Consider the following 22,220-nt stretch of genomic DNA (forward strand, 5'->3'; position numbering starts at 1 on the left):
GCATGTGGTGCTGGGGGATTGAACCGCGGTTCCTGATGCTTTTGCTAAGCTTGTTCTAAGTAGGTGCTTTAGACCACTGAGCCATCTCTCCAGCCCCCAGATGAAGATTCTTATCCTGGCCACAAACACTACAAGTCTCTAGGGCTATGCACCACAGAAACAAGAAGAAAAACAATAAAATGACCAGAAAAACAAGGCAAGAAGGTTTCTGATGTCTGGTGGCAGAAATAAAGTCTCCTGAAAACCCTCTGGTGGGTTCACTGCATTTCCAAAAGCCATGTGCTTCTGCTGATCCTAAATAGTTTCTAAATTAAAAGTCTTCCAAATGTTACAGAGAATTCTCTGATGAGATTACTAAGTAGAGCATTATAGGTTGGGAGCTACAGCTTTCAGATGAAAGTTAGGATCTCAGAACTGAGATGTGTTAGTGAGTTGGCTGAGTTATTATCTAAACTGTTAGGAAACCCAGACCACATAACCATAACTATGTTTCAATTACAAGAATTATCAGTTAATTCATATTGCTCTGAGGGGCCCCCACAGGCTTAAATCTCTTTAGAAAATGGGTAAGGACCTGGAAGTGAAGGTCAGGTTGAAAGTATCAGGTAATTGCGCACAGCCATACTTCTCAGCATAGCTCACAACACTTCCTTTATGATTGGCTCATCTTTGTGGCTCATCTGAAGTAGTATGAAAAACTGACAGGAGAGGAAGAAGTACTTAAGACATGGTACTGTGGCCCTTTTGGAACATAATAATCATAAGGATCTTTTAGTAAAGCAACTCAGGAGATGGAATACCTGTGACTTAGGTTTTTTACTGCACAGTCCATTTATCTGTTCTTTTACCACCCACATTGTGAAGTCTGAACAGTTACTGAATCTTCTGTTCCTTACTCATGCTGCATGGTGCAACCGTATATTGTAAAGTGGTAGAAAGTACATGGGTGTTTGATGCAGTCTGACAGATACAGGAGGATACTGTGGTTACTAGTTGTGTAACTTTAGCCAGTAACTTTCTAGATTTCACTTTCCATATCTGGTAATTGAGAATAATACAATGTACCTCTTGGTGTATTATGAAAGCTAATTAAAAGGAAATAACATTGTAAATCAACTAGAAACACATCTGATACATGGGCAATTTCTATATTAATATATTATTATTGTTATTATTTTATGTATTTAGTACAGGGTCTACAGGGTCTCACTACACAGATTGGACTCATAGTAGTGCTGCTCCTGTTTTCAGCCTCCCAAGCACTGGGATTACACAGGTGTGCACCACCACATCCAGTCTCAATCACTGTCTCAGCGCACCCTGGGGGCGGTGCCAGCACAGCATGCCAGGGATCGAACCGCAGTCCCTGCACTTGCCTAAGCAGGCACTTTAATCCACTGAGCTATCTGGCCAGCCCTAATATTCATATTATTATTAAAGTATTGTTAAATAGGTATAAAAAAGATGACATTCCCTCTAGCACAATTTGAATTGAACCATACAGTTTTAATTAGCTATTAAATTTACATCATTCAACTCCAATTAATACAGAAAAAAGTACTCTGAAAGGTTAAGGTATGTTAGAAATATCTTCTATCTTACTTTAGTTGCTTCATTGATGATTTGGAAACTGGTGCTCTCTCTGTCTGTTGTGACTGAGTCTAATAATGCTCGATAGGTGAAATTCTTGGAGAGCTGCTGTTTCTGACGCCTGTGGACGAGAAGCATATACATATGCGAGGAGCATTTGTCACTGTCAGCAGCATCCAATAGACTATTATTATGTGGAAGTCATTAAAATTCACTACAATAAATATGAACCGGGCATAGATTATACTCTCATAAAGTACTAAGATTACTACATTATTACAGTTCTAATAAAATTAGAACTAATAACAAATGAAAAATTAGAATATAACACTGCTCAAGGATGGAAACCTCTCTGCTTTACTGAGAAGGTGGAGTAGTTTTCAAAGATGACATTCATGAACTTGTTTTTCTTCCTCCTTTCATTAAATGGACACTTTAGTAGTAACTCAATAGATTTCACAGTGAAAGTCCAGTATAATATAGTTGTTTTACAAGGTCACCAGGCATTCACTATAAACTTCTCTCTAAGGTATTGGTATTGAATTGAAATAATAAGCTTTTCTTCTTATAGAGCAGAGAATAAATAGGGAAGTTAAAATACATGAAATCAAATATATAATCAATTTTTGATTATTTCAACTTTAGGATCAAAGACAAGCAGACATTTTATTTATTTATTTTTTTTTGGCGGAACCGGGGATTGAACTCAGGCCCTTGCGCTTGCCAGGGAAGCGCTTATTCTATTGAGCCATCTCCTCGGCCCCAGACATTTTAAAAAGATGTTCTTTCTTATTTTTTTTTTTTTTTTTTTTTTTTTGAGAGAGGGTCTCTCTATGCAGTTTAGGCTGGCCTTGAACTCTTGGAGATCCTCCTCCCTCAGCCTTCTGCCTGGCTCTACATTTTGTCTTTGATCCAGTAATAACAGTCCCAGAAATCTAGCTTATAAATACATCTACAGGTGTAGGAAATGACATACGCAGTTCTTCATTATTACCTTGCTATTCTAGCAGAAGATTAAAAATAATCCAAGGATCTAGCCAGAGAGACAGAATAAATTATATTAATCCATCAAACAGAATACTATTCAGCTACAAAAATGGCAGAGAGTACTCAGATACAATGCTTTTTAGAAGGCAACAAAGCAGAAAAAAATCCCTCATGTATAGAACATAGTATACAAAAAGCTATTTAGGGGGCCAGAGGCTTAGCTCAGTGGTGCAGCACATGTCTGGCAAGTGTGAGGTCCTCAGATCAATTTCTGACACTGCTCCCCAAAAGGAAAGCTATAAGAAAGGAGATGATATAAAAAATATGTATTTTAAAAAAAGAAATGCTAGGACTAGGGAGATAGTTCAGTGGCATAAATGCCTGCCTGGCAAGTGCAAGGTTCTAAATTCCATTCCCAGTACTGCAAAAAAAAAATTCAATTCAGCTCTCTTTTGAGTATCCACTATGAAGACAACAATATGTAATGTACAGGGGGCCAGGGAGATGGCTCAGTGGAATAAGTGCTTCCTTGGCAAGCGCAAGGGCCTGAGTTCAATTCCCGGTTCCGCAAAAAAAAAAGTATAAATTATTGTAATTGTCCTACTAAACTGTTTTGAAACTGTCTCATTGCTACTTCTTTCTCAATAAAATTAATTTAAAAAAAAGAAATGCTGGCAGAATAAATTAGTTAATACTTGTTCCTTACAAGTGCAGGAACAAGTTGAGGAATTGGATTGAAGGGAATGAGATGAGACTAATCTTTTTAATGTCTCTTAAAATTATTTTTGAACTATGTAAATCTGTTATCTATTCAAATATACGGAATTCAAAAATTAGTTTAAAATGTTTTGGTAAATAAAACATATTCATTAAGGTGTTGTGTTTTTTTTTTTTTTGGCACCAGGGATCAAACTTAGGACTTTGTGCTTGCCAGTAAGGCACTTAAGCTGCTGAACTATCTCCCCAGCCCTAAAAAATTAAATCACATAGTAATAAGTATGTAAGGTTAAAAAGTGAGCCTCCTAGCTGACAATTTCCTTAATCATTAAATTTCTTTCTTTTTTTGTATTATATGGTATTTATTTATTTATTTATGGGTTCTAGTTGGAAAAAGCATAGTTTTGCTCCTGGTCACACATAAATAACAGTATGCAATTGCTCTGATTCTAATTTTTTCTATATCCCTAAATAGTATGCGATCACGCAATAAAAATATGAATCAATAACAATCATGAATGCAAAATTTAAAAGTCTTAGCACTGATAACCACTACTATTATGGACTACTGGACTATATTGGGTTATTTTGCTGAATTCACGCACCTACAATATTTGAATGGCAATGGAACACCCATCTCTGACAAAACAAAACAAAAAGTGGGGATATAAATGAAGGACTATTTTGTAGTGAAATATACAAAATAGTTAGGATAGATATACAGCTAGTTTCTCTTAGTTCAATGAGAAAAAAGGTTTGTACTAATAGTGTTTATTTTTATTTTTATATTTTTACTTTTTAAAGTTTCTAATACTAGGAGAATATACCATATGATGTCTTTTAAATAAATTGTAAGTCAAAGATACAGTATAAATCTTAGAACAAAAGTTAAGATTAAGTAATTTTCAGAAAATTAAATACTAATTAATTAAAAATTAAACGTTTCAAAACAATTGAACTAAGAAAAAGTTTTTCTGATAGCAAAGAAGTACTAAGAGTAAAACATAAGATGAATACTGGAATGGCAAATAGACAATCATATTTCCTAACTGCCCTTTTCCTTAGAAAGTCTGTCTAGTTTTCAAAAATTTAATACCATTAATTTTTAAATATAGTCAGAAATGTTTTGATCTGTTTGATATGTTTAGTTTCCATACCTGTAGAAAGCAATCTTGCTGCAGTCTCTGAAAATGCTTTTATCCACAGCTTCATCTTCAACACTAAATAAAGAGATTTTAAGAGACATTCTTTAGGAATCAGGAATATAGCTCAGTGGCACAGTGCCTGCCTGGCAAGCGCAAGGTCCTGAGTTCAACTGTTCAATTCCTGGTACTATATATATAACACAGAGTTCGTGAATGCAATTTTACATACAAAATAAGCTTGTAGAGCCTGGGCTACAAAGTAAGCTCAAGGCCAGCCTGAACTGCATAGTGAGTATTTTGATACCCTCCCTTAAAAATATCAAGTCCTAGGATTACTCCAAGAGGGTAGAAAGAGTACTGTTACTTATGAAGAAATGTCCTTTTTACAATGATTGCAACAGTAATAAATGAAACAGCAAAGAACAAGGGACTATCCCAAATAAACCTAAACCAAACCCCAACAACCTACTCACCATTTTAGTGGAAAACATATTTTTCAGAACATACATTCGTTGGGAGCCTAGCCAGCAACCAGCCAATATTAGCTGATGAATACTTTGAAAGTTACATGTAAGGTGCTAGAACAAGAGTTAACCAGTGCAGAAGATCTTTTGCTTTTTTTTCAATAACACTGACAATTTAGAAGTCAATGTTTTTTAAAAACAAGTTTTCAGAAATGTTTCTGGAATAAAACTCAAACAAGGTGTACATTGCTCTTTGAATATATGTATTCAAATTAGCCTCCATATGACTAAAACAACTAGTCCCTAAGGAAAATTTTAAAAAACCACATTGGCTTTCACACATAGGTATGACTGAATACATCTGTAGTCTGCATGATCATTATTTTGTAGGAAGCTATGACTGGATACAAATTTTGATACACAAAAACAAGCCCGGAGAGATACAGTTGGTTATCCTAAAATAACTTTATCATGAAAGTAATTAAAGCTTCAATGGGCTCAGTTTTTACCACTGTTTCTTTCAATCAAGTGTGCAAAGATTAGACAACCTTGCAGTATCCTTTTTCCAATTTTGGAACTGAGCTCTGAAATGAAGTAGCTGAACTTGGAAAGCCACATGCTGGAATTCACCTTAGAGTCATGGCCATTGTCAGTGCTACTTACAATCCCAAAAGAATTTTTTGAGAGGATAGCTATTCATACTAACTACTCTGCAGAAGAGTAAAAAACAATACAATGCACAAATATTAAATATTCAAATAGGAAACACAATAAAAATAAGCAATGACAGTAATAACAAAATCCAAACAACTCTCCAGGCAAGGTGTCACTTGTAATCCCAGTACTCAGGAGACTGAGACAGGAGGGTTGCTGCAAGTTGGAGTCCATCCTGGACTATATAGCGAGTCCCTGTTTCAAAAACAAAACAAAAGAGAAAAACCAAAACAAAAATGAGCCAGGGTGGTAGCACATGGTTAATTCCAGCTATTTCAGAGGGGGAGGAAGGAAGCACTCAAGTTCCAGGCCAGCCTAGAAAATTTAGCAAGATCATTTCTATAAGTAAATAGGGATGCAGACGTAACTTAAGCTATACAGCATCCCTGAGTTCGATTCCCAGAATCAGGGGGAAGGGGAGAAAATCAATGAAACTCAAGGAAGAAGATTGTTTTCAGTTCTGTCCTCAGATCATTTGGGTCCCAGCACTCGGTCTTTACCTGATTTCCTCTTTCCCTGGCACTTCCATGGCTTCCTTGTCACTCCTTCTGGCTCCCAGCTCGCAGGACAAGGACTCTGACAATCTTTTTTTTAAATCCACGGAGCTGTTTCCCTAAATTATGATCAGCATTTTACCTTTGTCATATTTCTGGGAAACAGAGTCCTCTCTGGTTCCATATAAAGTAACAAGCTTTACTCTTTTTTTTTTCTTTCTGGTTCACACTAGCGTTTCTACAGGATTATAGTTGGTAAAATTTTCTGAGTATGGGTGGAAGATGTAGACAGTGCTTTTATTATGAATCCCTGGAGCAAAGTAAGCGCAGACGTGATAAACCCTAGAAGGGAAAAGGCGAGAGCTGAGCGTCAGGACGCACCGAGGCTGCCTCCCCGAGTGGAGTGCCTCCCTGGGTTATGTCCCGCAGGCCACGCCGCCACAGGACGTGTTTAGTTTTGAGTGGGAAGTGCCGGCCTGAGGAATTGCTAGAGATGTCAAGGGCCAATGCTCCTCAGCTTCCTACTATTCAGGTTGAGAAGGGGTCTTTGAAGGTTATCTGTTAACACCTTCCAGTCTAGAGAGTCGTTTCTAGTTCCACACTGTCAAACTCTGGCTTCTGCTTTAAATAGTTCCCCAACCGGACACCTCACTACTGGACGCCCACCGGGCAGCCAGAGTCACTGCTTCTCTAGCAGTGACTTCTGATCCCGGGCGTCCGACTCTGACCTGGAAGGGGTGAGGAGCTGAGGCAAGCCGGAGGAGAGGGGCGAACGTTGCCCTAAGCGGTACCCTGGTCCCCAAACTTTTTAAGGAACAGGAGGCAGATGAAAAACTTGAGGCTGCACTGGCATCCGGAGATCATCCTAACCTTGCAGACCAAGTTGACAGGATGACGCCTGCGCAGTAGGTTAAAAGTCTCGCGCGGAGCCCGGAGGATTGTGGGAGGGAAGCAAAACAAACCTGCCCGGAGAAGTTTGAGGACCCGGATGATCCGCCCTCAGCGCAGGGCCGGAAGCGGCCGGACGAAACGGAAGAGGTGAAGTGCTTTCCGTGGGCACGCCGAGTCTGTTGAAGATGGCGTCGGCTGTGAGGCTTCAGCTATTGCCTGTCATTCTGCTTCTGGGGACTGATCCATTCCGCTTGTTTTCTTCTAAAGAAAAACCGTCAGTCGTGGCTGCTGCTGACCGATCCAAGTGGCACGTTCCAATACCGTCGGTGAGTGTCACAGCAGCGAGCGGGTCGGGAGAAGCGGAAAGTGGGGCTACGGCGCTCCAAGGGGTCCATGAAGGTTCAGCAGAAGTCGCTTCCAAAGAGGGTGGGATTCCGGGACTGTGTGTGAGCGGCTAGACTGAGCCCCACCTCCCTGAAGCCCTGAAGCAGAATGTCGCGCTGGTGGTGGGTAGCTGGGAGGAATGTCCCGGCCACTTCTGCCGCGGAAAGGAGCTGTGGAGCGGTTTTTCATCAGGAAAGTTATGGGAACTTTCAGTGCCTGACTTGAGAGTACAGATAGATTTAAACTAGATGTGCTGCTAGAGATAATGGCTTGTTTTTAAGACGAATTGTCACAGAACCCAGTGACCCTAGGTTGGACGGGGGCTGTGTAAATAGTTTATTTCCCCCTTTTTCACTCTGCAATTTCATTTGTTTCTGGATACTTTTACTTTCGAGATGGTTTGATTTCGGCTAAACTTTGAAATGATTGTTCTAAGACTTGCTTGTGTGGGTATTAGGAAGCATAAGGAAAATACATTTTACCACGGGAATGATTAACATGGAAGAAACAATTCTGTAATGTAAAGTTTGATCTCTCACTTTTTAAAACTCATTTGAGTAAACTATTCCTGTTTTCGGATAAAAACCAGATGCAGATAGGAAGTGTAACCATGTTGGTATTTTTGTTTCATTCCCTCTGCTTACTGGTTGTAAATTTATATGGCAAGCTTTAGCTTGAAGAACTTAAGTTTCTCAGTTTTAAGTATTTATTTGTTACTACAAGGCTTAATAGTTAAGTCCAGGGCGGAGGATATAGCTCAGCAGCACAGCTCTTGCCTGGCCCTGGGTTTGTTTCCTGGCACCAAAAAATAAATAAAAAATAAAATTTAAGCCTTTTTAGTTTTAGAGTAAAGCTCAGAATAGGCATGTATGAAAATGATTGTTTATTTTGGGCAAATCTTGGAGTTTGGATGTAGAATTCCACTAAACGGAGAGATGTTCATATTGTTAGAAAACCCATTTAAGTATTGTATGAATTTAGGTAGTGATTCTGTGTTGGAAATTGAAGCAAGCTCATGTTAATTATCTTTCCTGTGTTTATCTTTGCAGGGAAAAAATTATTTTAGTTTTGGAAAGATCCTCTTCAAAAATACCACTATCTTTTTGAAATGTGAGTTTTTGAATTTGTATAGTTTTTATTCGAGTTTTATAAAGTTATACATTTCTTAATTATCTGTTTACTAACTCAGATAATCTTGTCATCCAGCATCATCTAGGTATAAACATTTATTAAACCTCAGACCCTTTCATTGATAAATAGAATACTTGTATGAATTTTATTTTCTTCCCTTTTTAGTTTGCTGTCCATTACATATGTACACACTGTAGATAATCTAGAATATATTAATTTTGTATACATTACATGTACTAGACATAATATACTTCCTTTATATAGTTTATTGTGTGTTGAAAATATAATACTGTATAGTGTATGTGCATATAGTGTCTTACTTTTTTCATTGTTGAGACAAAATGCCCACCACTCAAAGTTAAAAGAGAAAAGGTTTATTTAGCTCACAGTTTGTGGAAGTTTCAATCCATAATCATTTGGCCCCAAGGTAGGATGGCATCATAGAGAAGAAATAGTTCATGGCAGGCAGAAGGTAGCAAGGCAGCAGTGGATGACCACAGCTTTTTCTATCCCTTATATCTTGTCCAGGCTTCTTATAGTGGGTAGCACTCACATCCTTAATACTAATGCCTTTGATCCTACCACAGCACCATAAATCATTTTCAGTGTCACCCACTCTGGATCCACCCACCTCTGCAAAAGCTCCACCTGTAACAGCATGAGGCTTTGAGAGGACATCTAAACACAAGCCATAACAGAGTCCACCAAAAAACATGTACATCAGGAAAAGAAAAACTTGTATAAATATTTTAATGCCAAATTTGAGACATGAGATTAATTCACATTACTTTTGACCTCTACAATACAAGAAGGGCTCAAAGTGGTGTGGCCATTAGCATCTAGACATTTGTTAGTATGGGGAACTGTTGCTTGTGTAGGCTTTGTCATCAAGATTGCTCAGCATGCCATTTCAATTTCTATGTGGACTATAACCTCTTCCCCCTAGCCTTTGCTTCTTGGGTTGTGCTTTCCCCTCATTTTGCTACATTTCTATAGTTAAGTTGGTTTTACCTGACTGATTCATATTGAAGAGTAAAAGAAAAACACTCTTAAAATTTGTTTCAACTCCTGCAAATAAAAACAATTAATGAAAAAAATTTTCTTTAAGGGCTGGCAGTCTGGAGTTTTCTTTGATATCAACTCCCATATCATGGAAAAAACATCATACTATTTTTGTTTTCCTGGAGTGTGTATAAATTTTTTCGTTGGGATCTATATACACACCATATTTATATACATTAATTATGTGTTTAGTCATGTTATGGTTGAATTACATTTAGTGCATTGATTAATTATCAGAATGGTGTTTTAATCTCTTCTGGGTTGTAATAGGTACCACTGATTTTAATTCTTGAATGGTTGTTAGCTGCTTATTGAGAACATGCCCTAACTGTTAGACCATTGAGTCAGAACAAATATATTCAGTAGATGTTTTATTTACCAAAGGAGTATTTCACCCCACTGAAGTTTAAGGATGTTACCAGGAAATTGGAATTATATAGGAATAAATCAGTTTGTCTAGTGGCACAATATAAGCTGTCCCATTGTTTATTTTTTATCCCATTGTTTATTTTTTTTAGAGCTTCTAGTTTTGAAACTGGCCTTATTTAATACAGGAAATGGTTATGGGAAGCTCTGTGTTGAAATGAAGGATAAAAATCCAGATCACTGATGTGTGCTTCTAAACATACCTCTCTCCTTGAAAGTGCACAGTTATAAATCATAGTGGAAAGACCTTCTTCTTTTATTTGTTTAGTAAATAGTGGTTAAATACCTGTGGTGGGCTTTTTTTTTTTTTTTTTTTTTTTTTTTTTTTAGCCTTTTTTTTTGTTTTGGAGAGTCTTACTTAAGTAGTTCAGGCTGACCTTGAACTTACTGTGTAGCCCAAGCTGGCTTCGAATTTGCTACGATCTTCCTGCCTCAGCCGCCTAAGATCAGGGACTATAGGCATGTGCTACCATGCCTGGTTTGGGTATTTTATTTTATTTTTTTGGTATGGGGGATCAAACTCAGGACCTTGTGTTTGCCCAACAGGCACCTAAGCCACTGAACTATCTCCCTGGCCCTGGGTACTATATTTATAGAAAAATTTTTTTCATTAATCTTGCATTTGTAATGAGGTTTAAGGAGCCAGTAGAATTTCTACATCCATGAAAATATAATCTAACTGATTAAACAGTCTTCTATGACACATTAGCCTTTCTTGTGAAATTGGTTTACTGGGTAAGAGTAGTTACTTAATGATGGGAACTTCCAACAGCCTGTTCTTTTTTATTATGGGTAGTCTTTCTAACTTGTCTTTCTAGTGGTATTTTACGCAGTTAAACAGATTGCATATTTTTATATGCAACACATTTTATTGTTTTTGGAGGATTTGAGGCTCCTTAAAATTTACATTTTTATCTTTGTTGTGTGTGTGCTCTTATTTACGTGTTCTGATTTTATGCTTTTGTGGGTATAGTGTATACAGCTTGTGAGCATAGGCAGGAACAAACATTGTCTCTTGAGGACTTCCATTCAAAGTTCTTAACTTTGTCTTAGTTATCTTTTAACTAAGATAAACTAAATTAACTAGTAAACAATATTTTTGTAGCTAAATTCCTTTGTGTATCTTTTGTTGAGGGGATGCTCTTGACATATAATTAGCTTTATCTCTCTATGATTTCTTCCTGGTAGTATATAATCAGATTGTAGTATCATATATAATCTCCATAAATTCTACAAAAGAGGTCATAATTTTTCATATTCTGGCAGTCCTGTGAAAATGCGTTAGTCATTTAAAAATTAGCTTGAAAGCTGGGCCTGGTGGCATTTTTTTTTTTTTTTTTTTTTCCTGGTGGCATTTTCTTGTAATTTTTGTACTCAGGAGGCTGAATCAGGAGAATTGCTGAGCTCAAGGCCAACCTGAACTATCTCAGAAAGCCAAAATAAATAAAAATAGTTTGAAAAAACAATTTAAACCAAGAAAAGGGGAAGCTTATAATTGGATTGCTTCTTTTGCTGTGAAACCAAAGTAGATACCTAAGTTCAGTCAGGGTTACTTATGTTACATTTGCATGAGATAGGGAGTCTTTCGTATGTTCTCCCTTCTACAGTTTGAATGGATAAGAAAATGAATGCTGATTTTCTCCAGCTAAGACAACCAGTCAGTAGTCAGATTTACATTCTCAAGTTTTCAAACTAATGTCTTCTAAAATTTCTTCCAGTGCTAGGGATTGAATCCAGGGCTGCACACATGCTGGGCAAGCCTCTACCACTGACCTACACCCCACACCCCTGCCTAATGCCTTGATCCATTAGGCTATTGTGTTCCAGTCTATACTTTAAAGAGTTATGTGCAGCTTTCACACTTTTATAAGGCTTTTCTTAAGGTAAACTTTGAAAAGTCTGATTTTCTTTCTCTTTGGTTTTGTTATTTCTACCTTACTTAGCCATGTTGGCTATTTTGTTCATTGCTCTATCTAGATGTCATTCAAGATCAAACTCTGGATTTTTACCTCAGTGGAAGTATTATTTGTACCACCATGAATTTTGCCTTGTGACATTCCTGATATTTGTGGTCTTTCTTTTCAATTGGAGAGTAGCCTTTTAACAGAACTTTAATAATTTGTTCCTCCCCATTTCCCTCTTTGGTCCAACTCTGTGCTGTTGTATCTTTATGCTGTGCTCAATAAGTATTGAATAGTATAAGACTGCTTTTAATTTAGACTGATTTATTACTTCAAGGCTGTTCCTAATGGAGATCTAAACATTGAAGTTGTAAGGCAGAAGTAGAACTGCTTTGCTACTCCATGAACAATACTTTTATCTGAAAAATATTACTTTCCTTATGTTTGGATAAAGGAGGGTCTTTCAGTATCTTAGGTTAGAAAATAACTAGGATAAAGTCTAGTAGGGAGCTGGGGAGATAGCTCAGTAGATTAAGTGCTTGCCTGGCAAGTGTAAGAGCTTGAGTTCAATCCCCGGTTCTGCCAAAAAAAAAAAAAAAAAAAAAAAGTCTAATAGGGAACTGCTCCTAAGAAAAAATGCTTTGTTTGGTAATCTTTATTCACAATGATTTCTTTTGTAGTTGATGGAGAACCTTGTGATCAGTCTTTGAATATAACTTGGTTTCTGAAAAGTGCTGACTGTTATAATGAAATCTACAATTTTAAGGTAAGGAACATAAAACTTCAGACTTACTGGGCCTGGTATTGCATCCTGTGGTCCCAGTATTCAGGAGGCTGAAGCTGGAGGGTTGCCTTGAGTTTGAGGTTTTCCTGGACTATGTAGTGAGGTCAAGATCAACCTGAACTATGTAGTGAGACTGTCTCAACAGTTAAAACAACAATAAAATCCTACAGACTGTGTGGACCTTATAGATCGTCTGGTCCCAATCTCTTTATAGAGGAAAGGGTATTATATAGTTACAGACGAGCAAAACTCTACATCCTGTGTGTCTCAGCTTGCAGTCTGTGTCTCTGTTTCTCAAACTTGATCTCAGAACTGTTTCTTTTTTTGAGGCAGGGTTACACTGTGCATTTGAGGCTAATCTTGAAGTCACTGTGTAGCCCAGGCAGGCCTCAAACTCTGTGGTAGTCCTCCTGCCTCAGCCTCTATGCTGGGATTATAGGTGTGTACCACCACAACTGACATAACTTTTACATTCTTAAAAAGTAGTTGGGGCCAGAGAGATAGCTCAGCGGCTTAAGTGTGCCTGACAGGGGCAAGGTTCTGAGTTTGAGTCCCAGTACCACAAAAAAAAAAAATTACTTTAGATTCCCAAAAAGCATTTTTTTTTTTTTGTGGAACCAGGGATTGAACTCATTCCCTTCCAAAAAGCATTTCTTCATGTGGGTTTCTCTTTTAGAAATTAAAAGGGGGGTGCATATTTGAAAGTAGCACTAATAAGTTCATTACATATTAATATAGATATATATAAATGAAAATTTGTTTAAAAGACATAGAAAGGTAATGTTTTAAACTTTTGTAGGTCTCTATGATGTGGCATAATAAAACAGGTTCTTATAGTAAATCATTTTTTACTCAGTCTGTTGTGATAGCATTGTTTTTTTGGTTTTATTTATGTATTTATTTATTTTTGCAGAACTGGGGTTTGAACTTAGGCCCTTGCGCTTGCCAGGCAAGCGCTTAGTCTACTGAGCCATCTCCCCAGCCCGATAACATTGTTTTGGTTAAAGTTTATGTTAAAAATTTGACTTCATGCTGTTGTACAGTTACAAAAAGAAATGGTACTTTAATTATCTTTTCAGGTAATTGGGAGATATTCTTTGTTTCTATATCAAAACTCAAGAAGTGGTAATTTCTTAAAGGTTGAAATATAGAGTATCATGTTTTCAGGTTTGTTTAGGGTAACTAGACGAACTACAGAATCTAAAGTCATATTAATAAACTTTACCATTCTGTAATATAAAATGCACTGACATGTCTTGAACTTTGAATGAGTCATTTAGCTACATGATTTTTATAGCATTCATTGATCATTTAGAAAAACATTTGTTGGCATCATTATATAAATCTTTAAAATATTAGTTATTTTGCATTAAAATCTAAATTATGTTTAAAACTCCCACTTTATTCTCCTCACTATCTCATTGGTAGTTTCTTGAGTGTTAAAAGCCATTTAGTCAATGACATAAAAGTTCTCCAAAATTCCAGTTTTTGCTTGACGACTCAGATTTTATCATAGGTTACTGTAGTGTTGTACCTGTTTTCATCCTTGAAGTTGCAGCTCAATTTCAGGGGAATAACCAAGTCTGATAACTTCAGTGTGTCATTCTTTCAAATAAAACAAAGTGGCTAGTTTAGTTATGCAACAAAACAGTTGCTAAGTCCCATTTTGCCATGTAAGATTACTAAAAGTGGCATTGCTACATATCTAGATTTTAATACCATTACTAATTTTTGCCATTTCACCAAGGATATTCTATTATAAAACTGATTTTCTCCCCCTCTGAGCTTATAACTTGAGGAATAGAACTACTAGTTTGGTTTCTTGCCACCCCCTTAATTCCTCATAAGGTTTTGTTTTTTTTTTGTGGTACTAGGGATCGAACTCAGGACCTTGTGCTTGCCAGGCAGGTGCTTGTGCTGCTCAGCTATATCCCTGGCTTGTTCCTCATAAGGGGCAATGATTTTATTCACTGTGGTGCCGTCATTGCAAGGCAGATAGTTTTGACCTTTTGCATTTTATGAAAGACCATCCTTTGAGAGTTGCTCTAGTGTGTAATACTTGAATTAGGCTTTTTTTTTCATTCTGTTTCCAACCTGGTATTTACCATTTGTGTCATCCCCCTTCCTCCCAATTTTTCCTATTGAAATTTCTTTAAAATATAATTTGGTCTTTAAAGAAAAAAACTCAAAAAAATGTCTCCAAAATAAACATGTGTTTTGTCATCTTAAAGTGTCACTGCTAATAAGGAGTGGACCTAGAAGTTTAAACCTCAAAAAAAAAAAAAAAAAAAAAAAAGAAAGAAAACTCAAAGTAAACATTTTGACTTTCTGCTTAGGTTTTTTCATTTTTAAAAATATAGATATTTTTCATTTGCTTTTGTTATAAACATTGTGTTCGATCAATATGGTAAAAATGAAAAAGACTGAAAAATTTAGAAATCAATATGGTTTGAGGTATCCTTGATCTTTTTCACTTGTTTACCAGTTGAATGTATAGTAAAGGGTTCATGCCATTTGAAACTAGGTCAAGCACTTAGCAGATCCTCTCTTTGTAGGAAGTTATTTTGGGTGCAGGATAAAGTGTGGAGGTGATGCACAGAAAGTGGGATGTAGGACTGGAGTTTTTTCTAATGAGGGTAAGATCAGAGATGTAGGTATCAGAAAAATCTCAGAACAGATAGAAGTCACAGAAATCAGGTTTTGTGCTATGAATGGCTTGCAACAGTTTTGTACTGTCTTAAATTATGAACACAAATATCTTTCTGTTGGTGTAGGTTAGGTAACTTTTATTAGTATGTGTTTGTAGTACATAATGACATTCATCGTGCAGTTGATACCTATATAACACATCTTAGTTCTTTTTACTTCCCACCTCCTTTTCCCTCTATTTCTTGTTTTGTTTCTCATTTGCAGAATATCTGCCCCTTTTTCTATCATCTTTTATTTTGTGCTTTAGTTTATATATACCCCAGGCATCTTGTATAAGAGAAACCATGCAGTGTTGAAGCCTGTGAGTATGACAGGTACCTTTTAACTGTTTTCATGTGACCAAAACCTTCTGGTCTCTGCCAGTCTCCCAGTGTTCCTGGAATTACTGTCCTTTATGAGCTAAAGACAAAACTTCTGCAATTTAGTTTTACTAATGTTAAGTGTTAGATATGATTATAACCTTTTTCTGATTGTTTTTATTATTATTTTTTTTTATGGTGCTGGTAATTGAACCTAGGAAGCAAGGAGCCATATCCCCACTCCTTTTTACTGTGTGTGTGTGTTAGGAGTCGGAAGCACAGCAAGGTGGGAAGGTGGTAGTGCAGCAGTGGCGTTGCTTTTACCTGTGCTATAATGCAGCTGCCTGGACAGTCTGGGTTCTCCAGTGAGACCCCAGGGTGCCCTCGCATCCTAGGTAATGGTAAAGAGCTGATCAGTTGCTACAGAGCACAACTGAAGCAAAATAAGATGTCAGCAAACTCTTCAGGACAAGATTTTCAAAACAAAAATAGAGTTGCAATCTTAGCAGAGCTGGACAAAGAAAACAGAAAATTACTTATGCAGAACCAGTCTTCTGCAAATCATCCAGGAGCTAGCATTGCTCTCACCAAGCCCTATCTGAACAACGACTTCTGGGATCATGCCAGGCAGCAGCATATTGTAGCCCAGCAGAAGGCAGCTTGGCAACATGCTCATGCACATTCGTCTGGATACTTCATAACTCAAGACTCTGCATTTGGGAATCTTATTCTTCCTGTTTTATCGCGCCTTGACCCAGAACAAAGAAAGTATCTGTGGTGGAAGTGACTGCAATTCCAAAGGCCACAGCTACTCTCATTCACTGTACAAACTGACTTTTGGAATTTTGGTGAATTTACATATTTTTTGCTTCCTTAAGAAAGTATGTAAGTGAAAGCAAAGAGAAGAGGAATCAGGATGATGGACGCTTGGAAGCTACATCGTTTGAGGAATTGATTGTGCTGCCCATGATTATAACTTTTTTGTGACACCATTTGGTTTTTAGCTCTAAATTTGATAGTCAGGGGCCAGGGAGATAGCTCAGTAGAATAAGCACTTGCCTGGCAAGTCCAAGGTCCTGAGTTCAATCCCTGGTACCACAAAATAAATAAATAAATAAATAAATAAATTTCATAGTCACATAAAATAAGGCTCCACCCCAACAAGTTGGGCTGAGAATACCATCTATAGTTAGCTTTCAAGAGCTATTTCTAGTATTTACTTTAAAAAAATAGGATTTTTAAAAGTTAATCATTAGCTTAAGAAATTCATATTTGTACTGTATAAGATTGACATGGGGTATTATCCTTTGGGTTTAGGGTCAGCATATCATGCAGAAATATTGTTTGTGAACTCTTAACTAGTTCCCCTGTTGTCAATTTTAAAAGAAAGCCCAAACTAAGTTACTAACTAGTCTTAATTTCTTTTATAAACAAATGCCATTATAAATGATGTAACTAAATGCTATTAAAAACAAGAAATGTGGTGGGCTTTAAAAAAAAAAAACAAAACAAAACAGAAAAAAAAAAATTTTACTGTGTTGCCCAGGCTGGCCTTAAATTTATAGTCTTCCTGTCCCAGCCTCCTGAGTAGCTGTATTTGCAGATTTGTGCAACTACTCATGGCTTAAATCTATTAACTTTTTGTTGTTGGTGTTGGTCTTTTTTTAAAATTTTTTTGGTGTTGGTCTTTTTGAGACAGGTTTTTGCTATGCAGCTAAGACTGGCCTTGAGCTCACGTTGTAGCCCAGGCGGGTCTTGAACTCACAACAATCCTTTTCCCTCAGCCTCCCAAGAGCTGGGAATAGAGACATGCACCATTATGCCCTGCCATTAACTTTTTTTTTTTTTTTTTTTTTTTGCCATTAACTTTTGAAATAGCAGACTCAGAATTACATTTGTACCAGCACTGCTTAGTTTGCTAGTGTTTTCATATCTTATCTGGGATTGGTAAGTAAAATATTTTATATTTTTCTTTTTCTCCCAGGCAGAAGAGGTAGAGACATATTTGGAAAAACTTAAGGAAAAAAGAGACTTGTCTGGTAAATACCAAACTTCATCAAAATTGTTCCAAAACTGCAGTGAACTCTTTAAAACACAGGTAATCTTTGAAATTGTTTGGAGGGATTTTTTTTTTTTTTTTAAGGTACTGGGGATTGAATTCATGATGTTGTACTTGCCAGGCAGGTGCTTATGCCGCTGAGCTTTCTCCCCATCCCTGGAGGAAAATTTAAGAGGTTAAAAAATATAATTGTTTGTATTTTCTCATGTATCTATTTCTCTGCTAATTAAGAAGAAATGAGTTAGAATTCTATGCTTATAAGTGCATAGTCAGCCACTTGCATATTCATCTTATTAAGAGAGTATGTACTTTCTTTCCTTTGGGTGTAAACAAACTCCAGGCTTTTTTATTGTTATATACTTGATCTTAGCCAAAAGGCTGAGAAGCAATTTTTTTATTGTTATAAAATATCTGTAACCTTTTAATGTAAATTTGACATATAATTCAGTGACATTTAAGTACTACATTCACATTGTTGTGCAGCTATAACCACCATCCATGTCCAGAGCTTTCATCACTCAAATTGAAACTGTGTACCTATTAAATAATCACTCACATTCACTGTCAGTATCTTGTAACCACTTGAGTGTTCAGATACCTTAAAGACATAGAATCACAGTTTTTATTGAGTTATTTTATTTAATGTTTTTAAGATTCAGCTATGTTATAGTATTTTATTTCCATTTAAGCTGAATTATATTCCATTACTTGTATACATCATATTTACTTATCCTTTCTTTGGATGATGGACATTTAGTGCCTCAAATTTTGAATTCTTTGGTCACATCTAACTAGTATATCCCTAGAAAAGTTAGGGTTTTTAGGTTTTGCCATTATATACCTAAAGTGAAAAAGATATCCTTGCTTCGGGGTTGAATTTCACACCTACTTTGGAAAAAGAAGAGAATATTTTTTAATACTTGCATACATAATTTTGTATAGTTTCTGATATGAAATTTAGTTCTCAATAACAGGATCTAACACCAATTTTTTTGATGGAAAGATTTTTATAGGTAGTGAAATAGTTAATTTGTCTTTATGGTATTTAAAAATTGCTTTGGACCTGGGCATAGCAGCATACATTGATCCCAGCTACTCAGAAGCCTGAGTTAAGAGGATTGCAATTTTGAAATCAGCCTGGGCAACTTAGCAAGACCTTATCTTAAAGTAAAATTAAAGAAAAAGAGAAAAGGAAAAAGAGCTGTGGATATAGCTTGGTAGAGTACTTGCCCATTATGTGTGTCTCTGGGTTCAATCTGCAGTATAGGGTTAAAAAGCACTTTGGAATATTCAGTAAGTTGCTTTGAAGTGGCAAGAAGTTCCCTGAAAGCTAAGTTTTCTGTTCACCACTATAAGTAATATATATATATATATCTATCTATCTATCTTAAAAATAATTGTTAATTGTTAGCCAAATAAAATAAATTTTTTCTTTCCTTTTTTAAAATTATTTTTCTTATTTTTTGGTACAGGATCTCACTATGCAGTTCAGAATTGTAGTGATCTCCCTGTCTCAGCCTCCCCAGTGCTGGGATTACAGGCATGCACCATCATACACATAGTCCTGGGGATTGACCTTGGGATCTTGCACTTGCAAGGCAGGCACTTAGGCTGCCAAGCTGTCTCCCCAGCCCCAAATAAAGTAATTGATCATTGAGTTACGAGTTTGCTTATTGTCATAGCTTAGATTTTGTGAAATTAGAGAGGAAAAAATAGCTTTAAAATGGTAGAAGAGTGGAAGAAGAAAACTAGAAGCAGTACAATTTTGAATAGTTTGTATGTTTCTGTTTGTTCTTTGAATAATGCATGGGCAAGGAGAACTGGTTGGTCTTTATTAGATGTGATTATGGAAAGTGATCTGTTGCGTTTTACTGTATGAGCTTCTCTCCTTTAGATCAGTTGTAATCTTTCCAGAGTCATAGTAAACTCTGCCCCATTAGTAAGGGTTACTCTCCCGCAGTCTACAGAGAGTTGAATTACATAACCTAATAAGTCAAGGCAAACAGGAGTCGTTAGTGTAACTTTTTTTACAACCACACAGTGTGTTATGGGAAGAATAGTGGACTTACAAGTCAAGAGCTAGGCTCAAATCCATTTGAGTAGAGATTTTCTCTTTTTTTTAGCAGAACTGGGATTGAACTCAGGGCCTTGCGCTTGCCATAGAAGCACTTATTCTATTGAGTCATCTCCCCAGCACCCTTGAGTAGAGATTTTCTAAGGTCTTCCATCCTAAGCATATATTATGATCTTAGGTTTTTATTGTTCATAAATATTGTTAGGCTTATCTGGTAAAAAAAAAATTTTTTTTAAGTTCTTAAAGTTTTATTCACTCACTTTGTGGTTAATGGGGAATCTTTTCTGCTGATGCTGTATTACTTTATAAACTATTATGGGATTATGTTTTGCTTTAACCAGTTCTGGGTGTTTTGTTTTGTTTTTTTTTGTACTGGTGATTGAACTTGGGACCTTGTACTTATCAGGCAGGTGCTTATGCCACTGAGCTATCTCCTTGGCCCATTTCTGAGGATTTTGAACTGTGCTTTTACTATTTATACATCTTTAATTTAGTTTTATGTTTGTTTTGTAGAGTTTTTCAGGGGAGTCAGTGCATCGGCTGCCTCTTGTAGGAGAAAGACAGGAGGTAATTACTTTCCTTATGTATTTCTAAGAGTAAAATAAATTATTCTGAATTAATTTTCTTTTTTGTCATGTTTAAAGGCTAAGGAGAATGGAACAAATCTTACCATTACTGGAGAACGAACTGTAAGTGTATTTTGGCATTTGTGGCATTGAATAAGTATTTTAATTTCAGGTAGTTTTGAGTTATTTTATTATGCTAACATTTAAAAAGAAATGTAAGACTGGAGGCTGTACAACATGTTAGTAATAATTGTCTATAGATGACATTATGAATAATTTTTATTCTTTGTGTTTTCTACAGTGAACCCTGGATTGTGTTAGCAATTATTTTTCTGTGGTAAATATTTGTAAATGGGAGGGCTGGCCAAATAGCTCAGTGGATTAGAGTACCTGCAAACAGGCTCAGGGGCTGGGGGGTTTGATCCCCGGGCCTGCTGTGCCAGCCCTGCCCCCAGGGTGTGCTGAGATGTCAATTGAGACTAGTCTTGGTGGCGCACGCCTGTAATTCTAGCTCTTGGGAGGCTATAAACAGGCAGATCACTACATCTGATCTAGTAGTGAGACCCTGAGTATCCTGTAGACCCTTCCCTAATAAATATACCAAAAAAAAATTTGTAAATGGGAAGAAACTCATTCAAAAAGACCTTTAAACTCCACCTAAAATTACTTATAAGAGCATAACTAGAAGAAATTTTGAGAAGTTGAATAAAGCCAACAGCTATAAATATACTCTAGATTTTTATAAATAAATGTTGTATGCAGGCTTCACTTTCTTGTTCATAGTAACTAATTCTTCAAAACATTTTCAAAAAGTTGAAACTATAGAGGAAGTAAGATAGCTATCTGTTGGAGCCAGGTGTGGTGGTGCATACCTGGAATACCAGCACTGGGAGACTGAGGCAGGAGAATCATGGCAGGTTCAAGGTCAGCCTGTGTTACAAAGTGAGTTCAATCCTAGCCTGAACTGCATAGTGAGACCTTATTTCAAAAAGACAAAGATATTAATTTTTTGGTTCTGATCTGTTACAGAGCAGATTGAAGCCTTTAATTTTATATGACTTTATTAAGACACTATACGTATCAAAAATTCACACTTTTTTTTTTTTTGTGGAACCGGGGATTGCACCCACACCCTTGCGCTTGCCAGGGAAGCACTTATTCTACTGAGCCATCTCCCTGGCCCCCAAAATTCACACTTTTAATGCATAAAGTTTAATAAGGTTTCAGTATTTTCACAAGTTGTACAACCACTAGCTGATTCTAACATCTATTATTAGTCACTTTGCATATACCTCCCCACCCCCATCCTGTGGTGGTCACTAGCCTACTTTCTATTGCTCTGATTTTTCTTTTCTGAATCTTTTATGTAATGGAATCATTCACTACATGACCAATGTGTGATATCTTTCACCATTAGCTACACTGTCTCAGCCTTTTCCTTCTCCTTGCCCAGAGCCGTTAGGTTGGCCAGAGTTGAGTGTGTAGCACCTTTTCTGGTCTTTTTGGGCTCTGCATGGCTCTGGGTGTGTGTACCTGTCCCTGCATATATGCTTGGTCATTTGAATGCTTTTCACTGTGCCTATAAACATCTCTTCCAGCTTTTCCATTTAGTCTCTTGATAGCTCCAGCTACTAATATCAGGCTGCTGTGATCTATAGCATTTGCTGCTGAGTGCTTTTTGCAAATGCTCTGCGAACCAGCTTTAGTTCAGCGAGTGGTGTGAGTTAGGTCAGATAAAGATAAGACTTGAGGATGGAGGTTCTCAGGATTCTGCTAGTCAGCTCCAGTGATTGATTTTTTTTTTTTTTTTTTTTTTTTTTTTT

General features: G+C 36.7%; 2 protein-coding genes and 1 pseudogene across 5 annotated transcripts in view; 2 read left to right on the forward strand and 1 right to left on the reverse strand.

The window, feature by feature from the left end:
- The window catches only part of Ganc (glucosidase alpha, neutral C), a 68,593-nt gene extending 61,653 nt beyond the window's left edge, over positions 1-6,940 (reverse strand). The window contains exons 1-3 of the mRNA XM_004623508.2: positions 6,118-6,940; positions 4,452-4,514; positions 1,603-1,711 (exon numbers count right to left, since the gene is read on the reverse strand). Of these exons, the coding sequence (XP_004623565.1) occupies positions 1,603-1,711; positions 4,452-4,514; positions 6,118-6,146 (201 nt within the window). The 5' untranslated portion in view covers positions 6,147-6,940. The remainder of the gene's footprint in view (positions 1-1,602; positions 1,712-4,451; positions 4,515-6,117) is intronic.
- Positions 6,941-7,108: 168 nt separating this feature from the next.
- Positions 7,109-22,220, forward strand: part of Tmem87a (transmembrane protein 87A) — a 55,551-nt gene continuing 40,439 nt past the window's right edge. The window contains exons 1-6 of one of the 4 annotated variants that reach the window (XM_023711187.1): positions 7,109-7,328; positions 8,436-8,496; positions 12,587-12,672; positions 17,683-17,796; positions 20,345-20,398; positions 20,476-20,520. In XM_023711187.1, coding sequence (XP_023566955.1) covers positions 7,188-7,328; positions 8,436-8,496; positions 12,587-12,672; positions 17,683-17,796; positions 20,345-20,398; positions 20,476-20,520 — 501 coding nt within the window. In that variant the 5' untranslated portion in view covers positions 7,109-7,187. The remainder of the gene's footprint in view (positions 7,329-8,435; positions 8,497-12,586; positions 12,673-17,682; positions 17,797-20,344; positions 20,399-20,475; positions 20,521-22,220) is intronic. The other 3 variants (XM_023711192.1, XM_004623375.2, XM_004623374.3) reach the window with 3 other exon arrangements.
- Positions 16,147-16,485, forward strand: LOC105741568 (annotated as a pseudogene).

This window comes from Octodon degus, unplaced genomic scaffold, assembly GCF_000260255.1.
Source record: "Octodon degus isolate 3935 unplaced genomic scaffold, OctDeg1.0 scaffold00002, whole genome shotgun sequence".
NCBI classification, from domain to species: Eukaryota; Metazoa; Chordata; class Mammalia; order Rodentia; family Octodontidae; genus Octodon; species Octodon degus.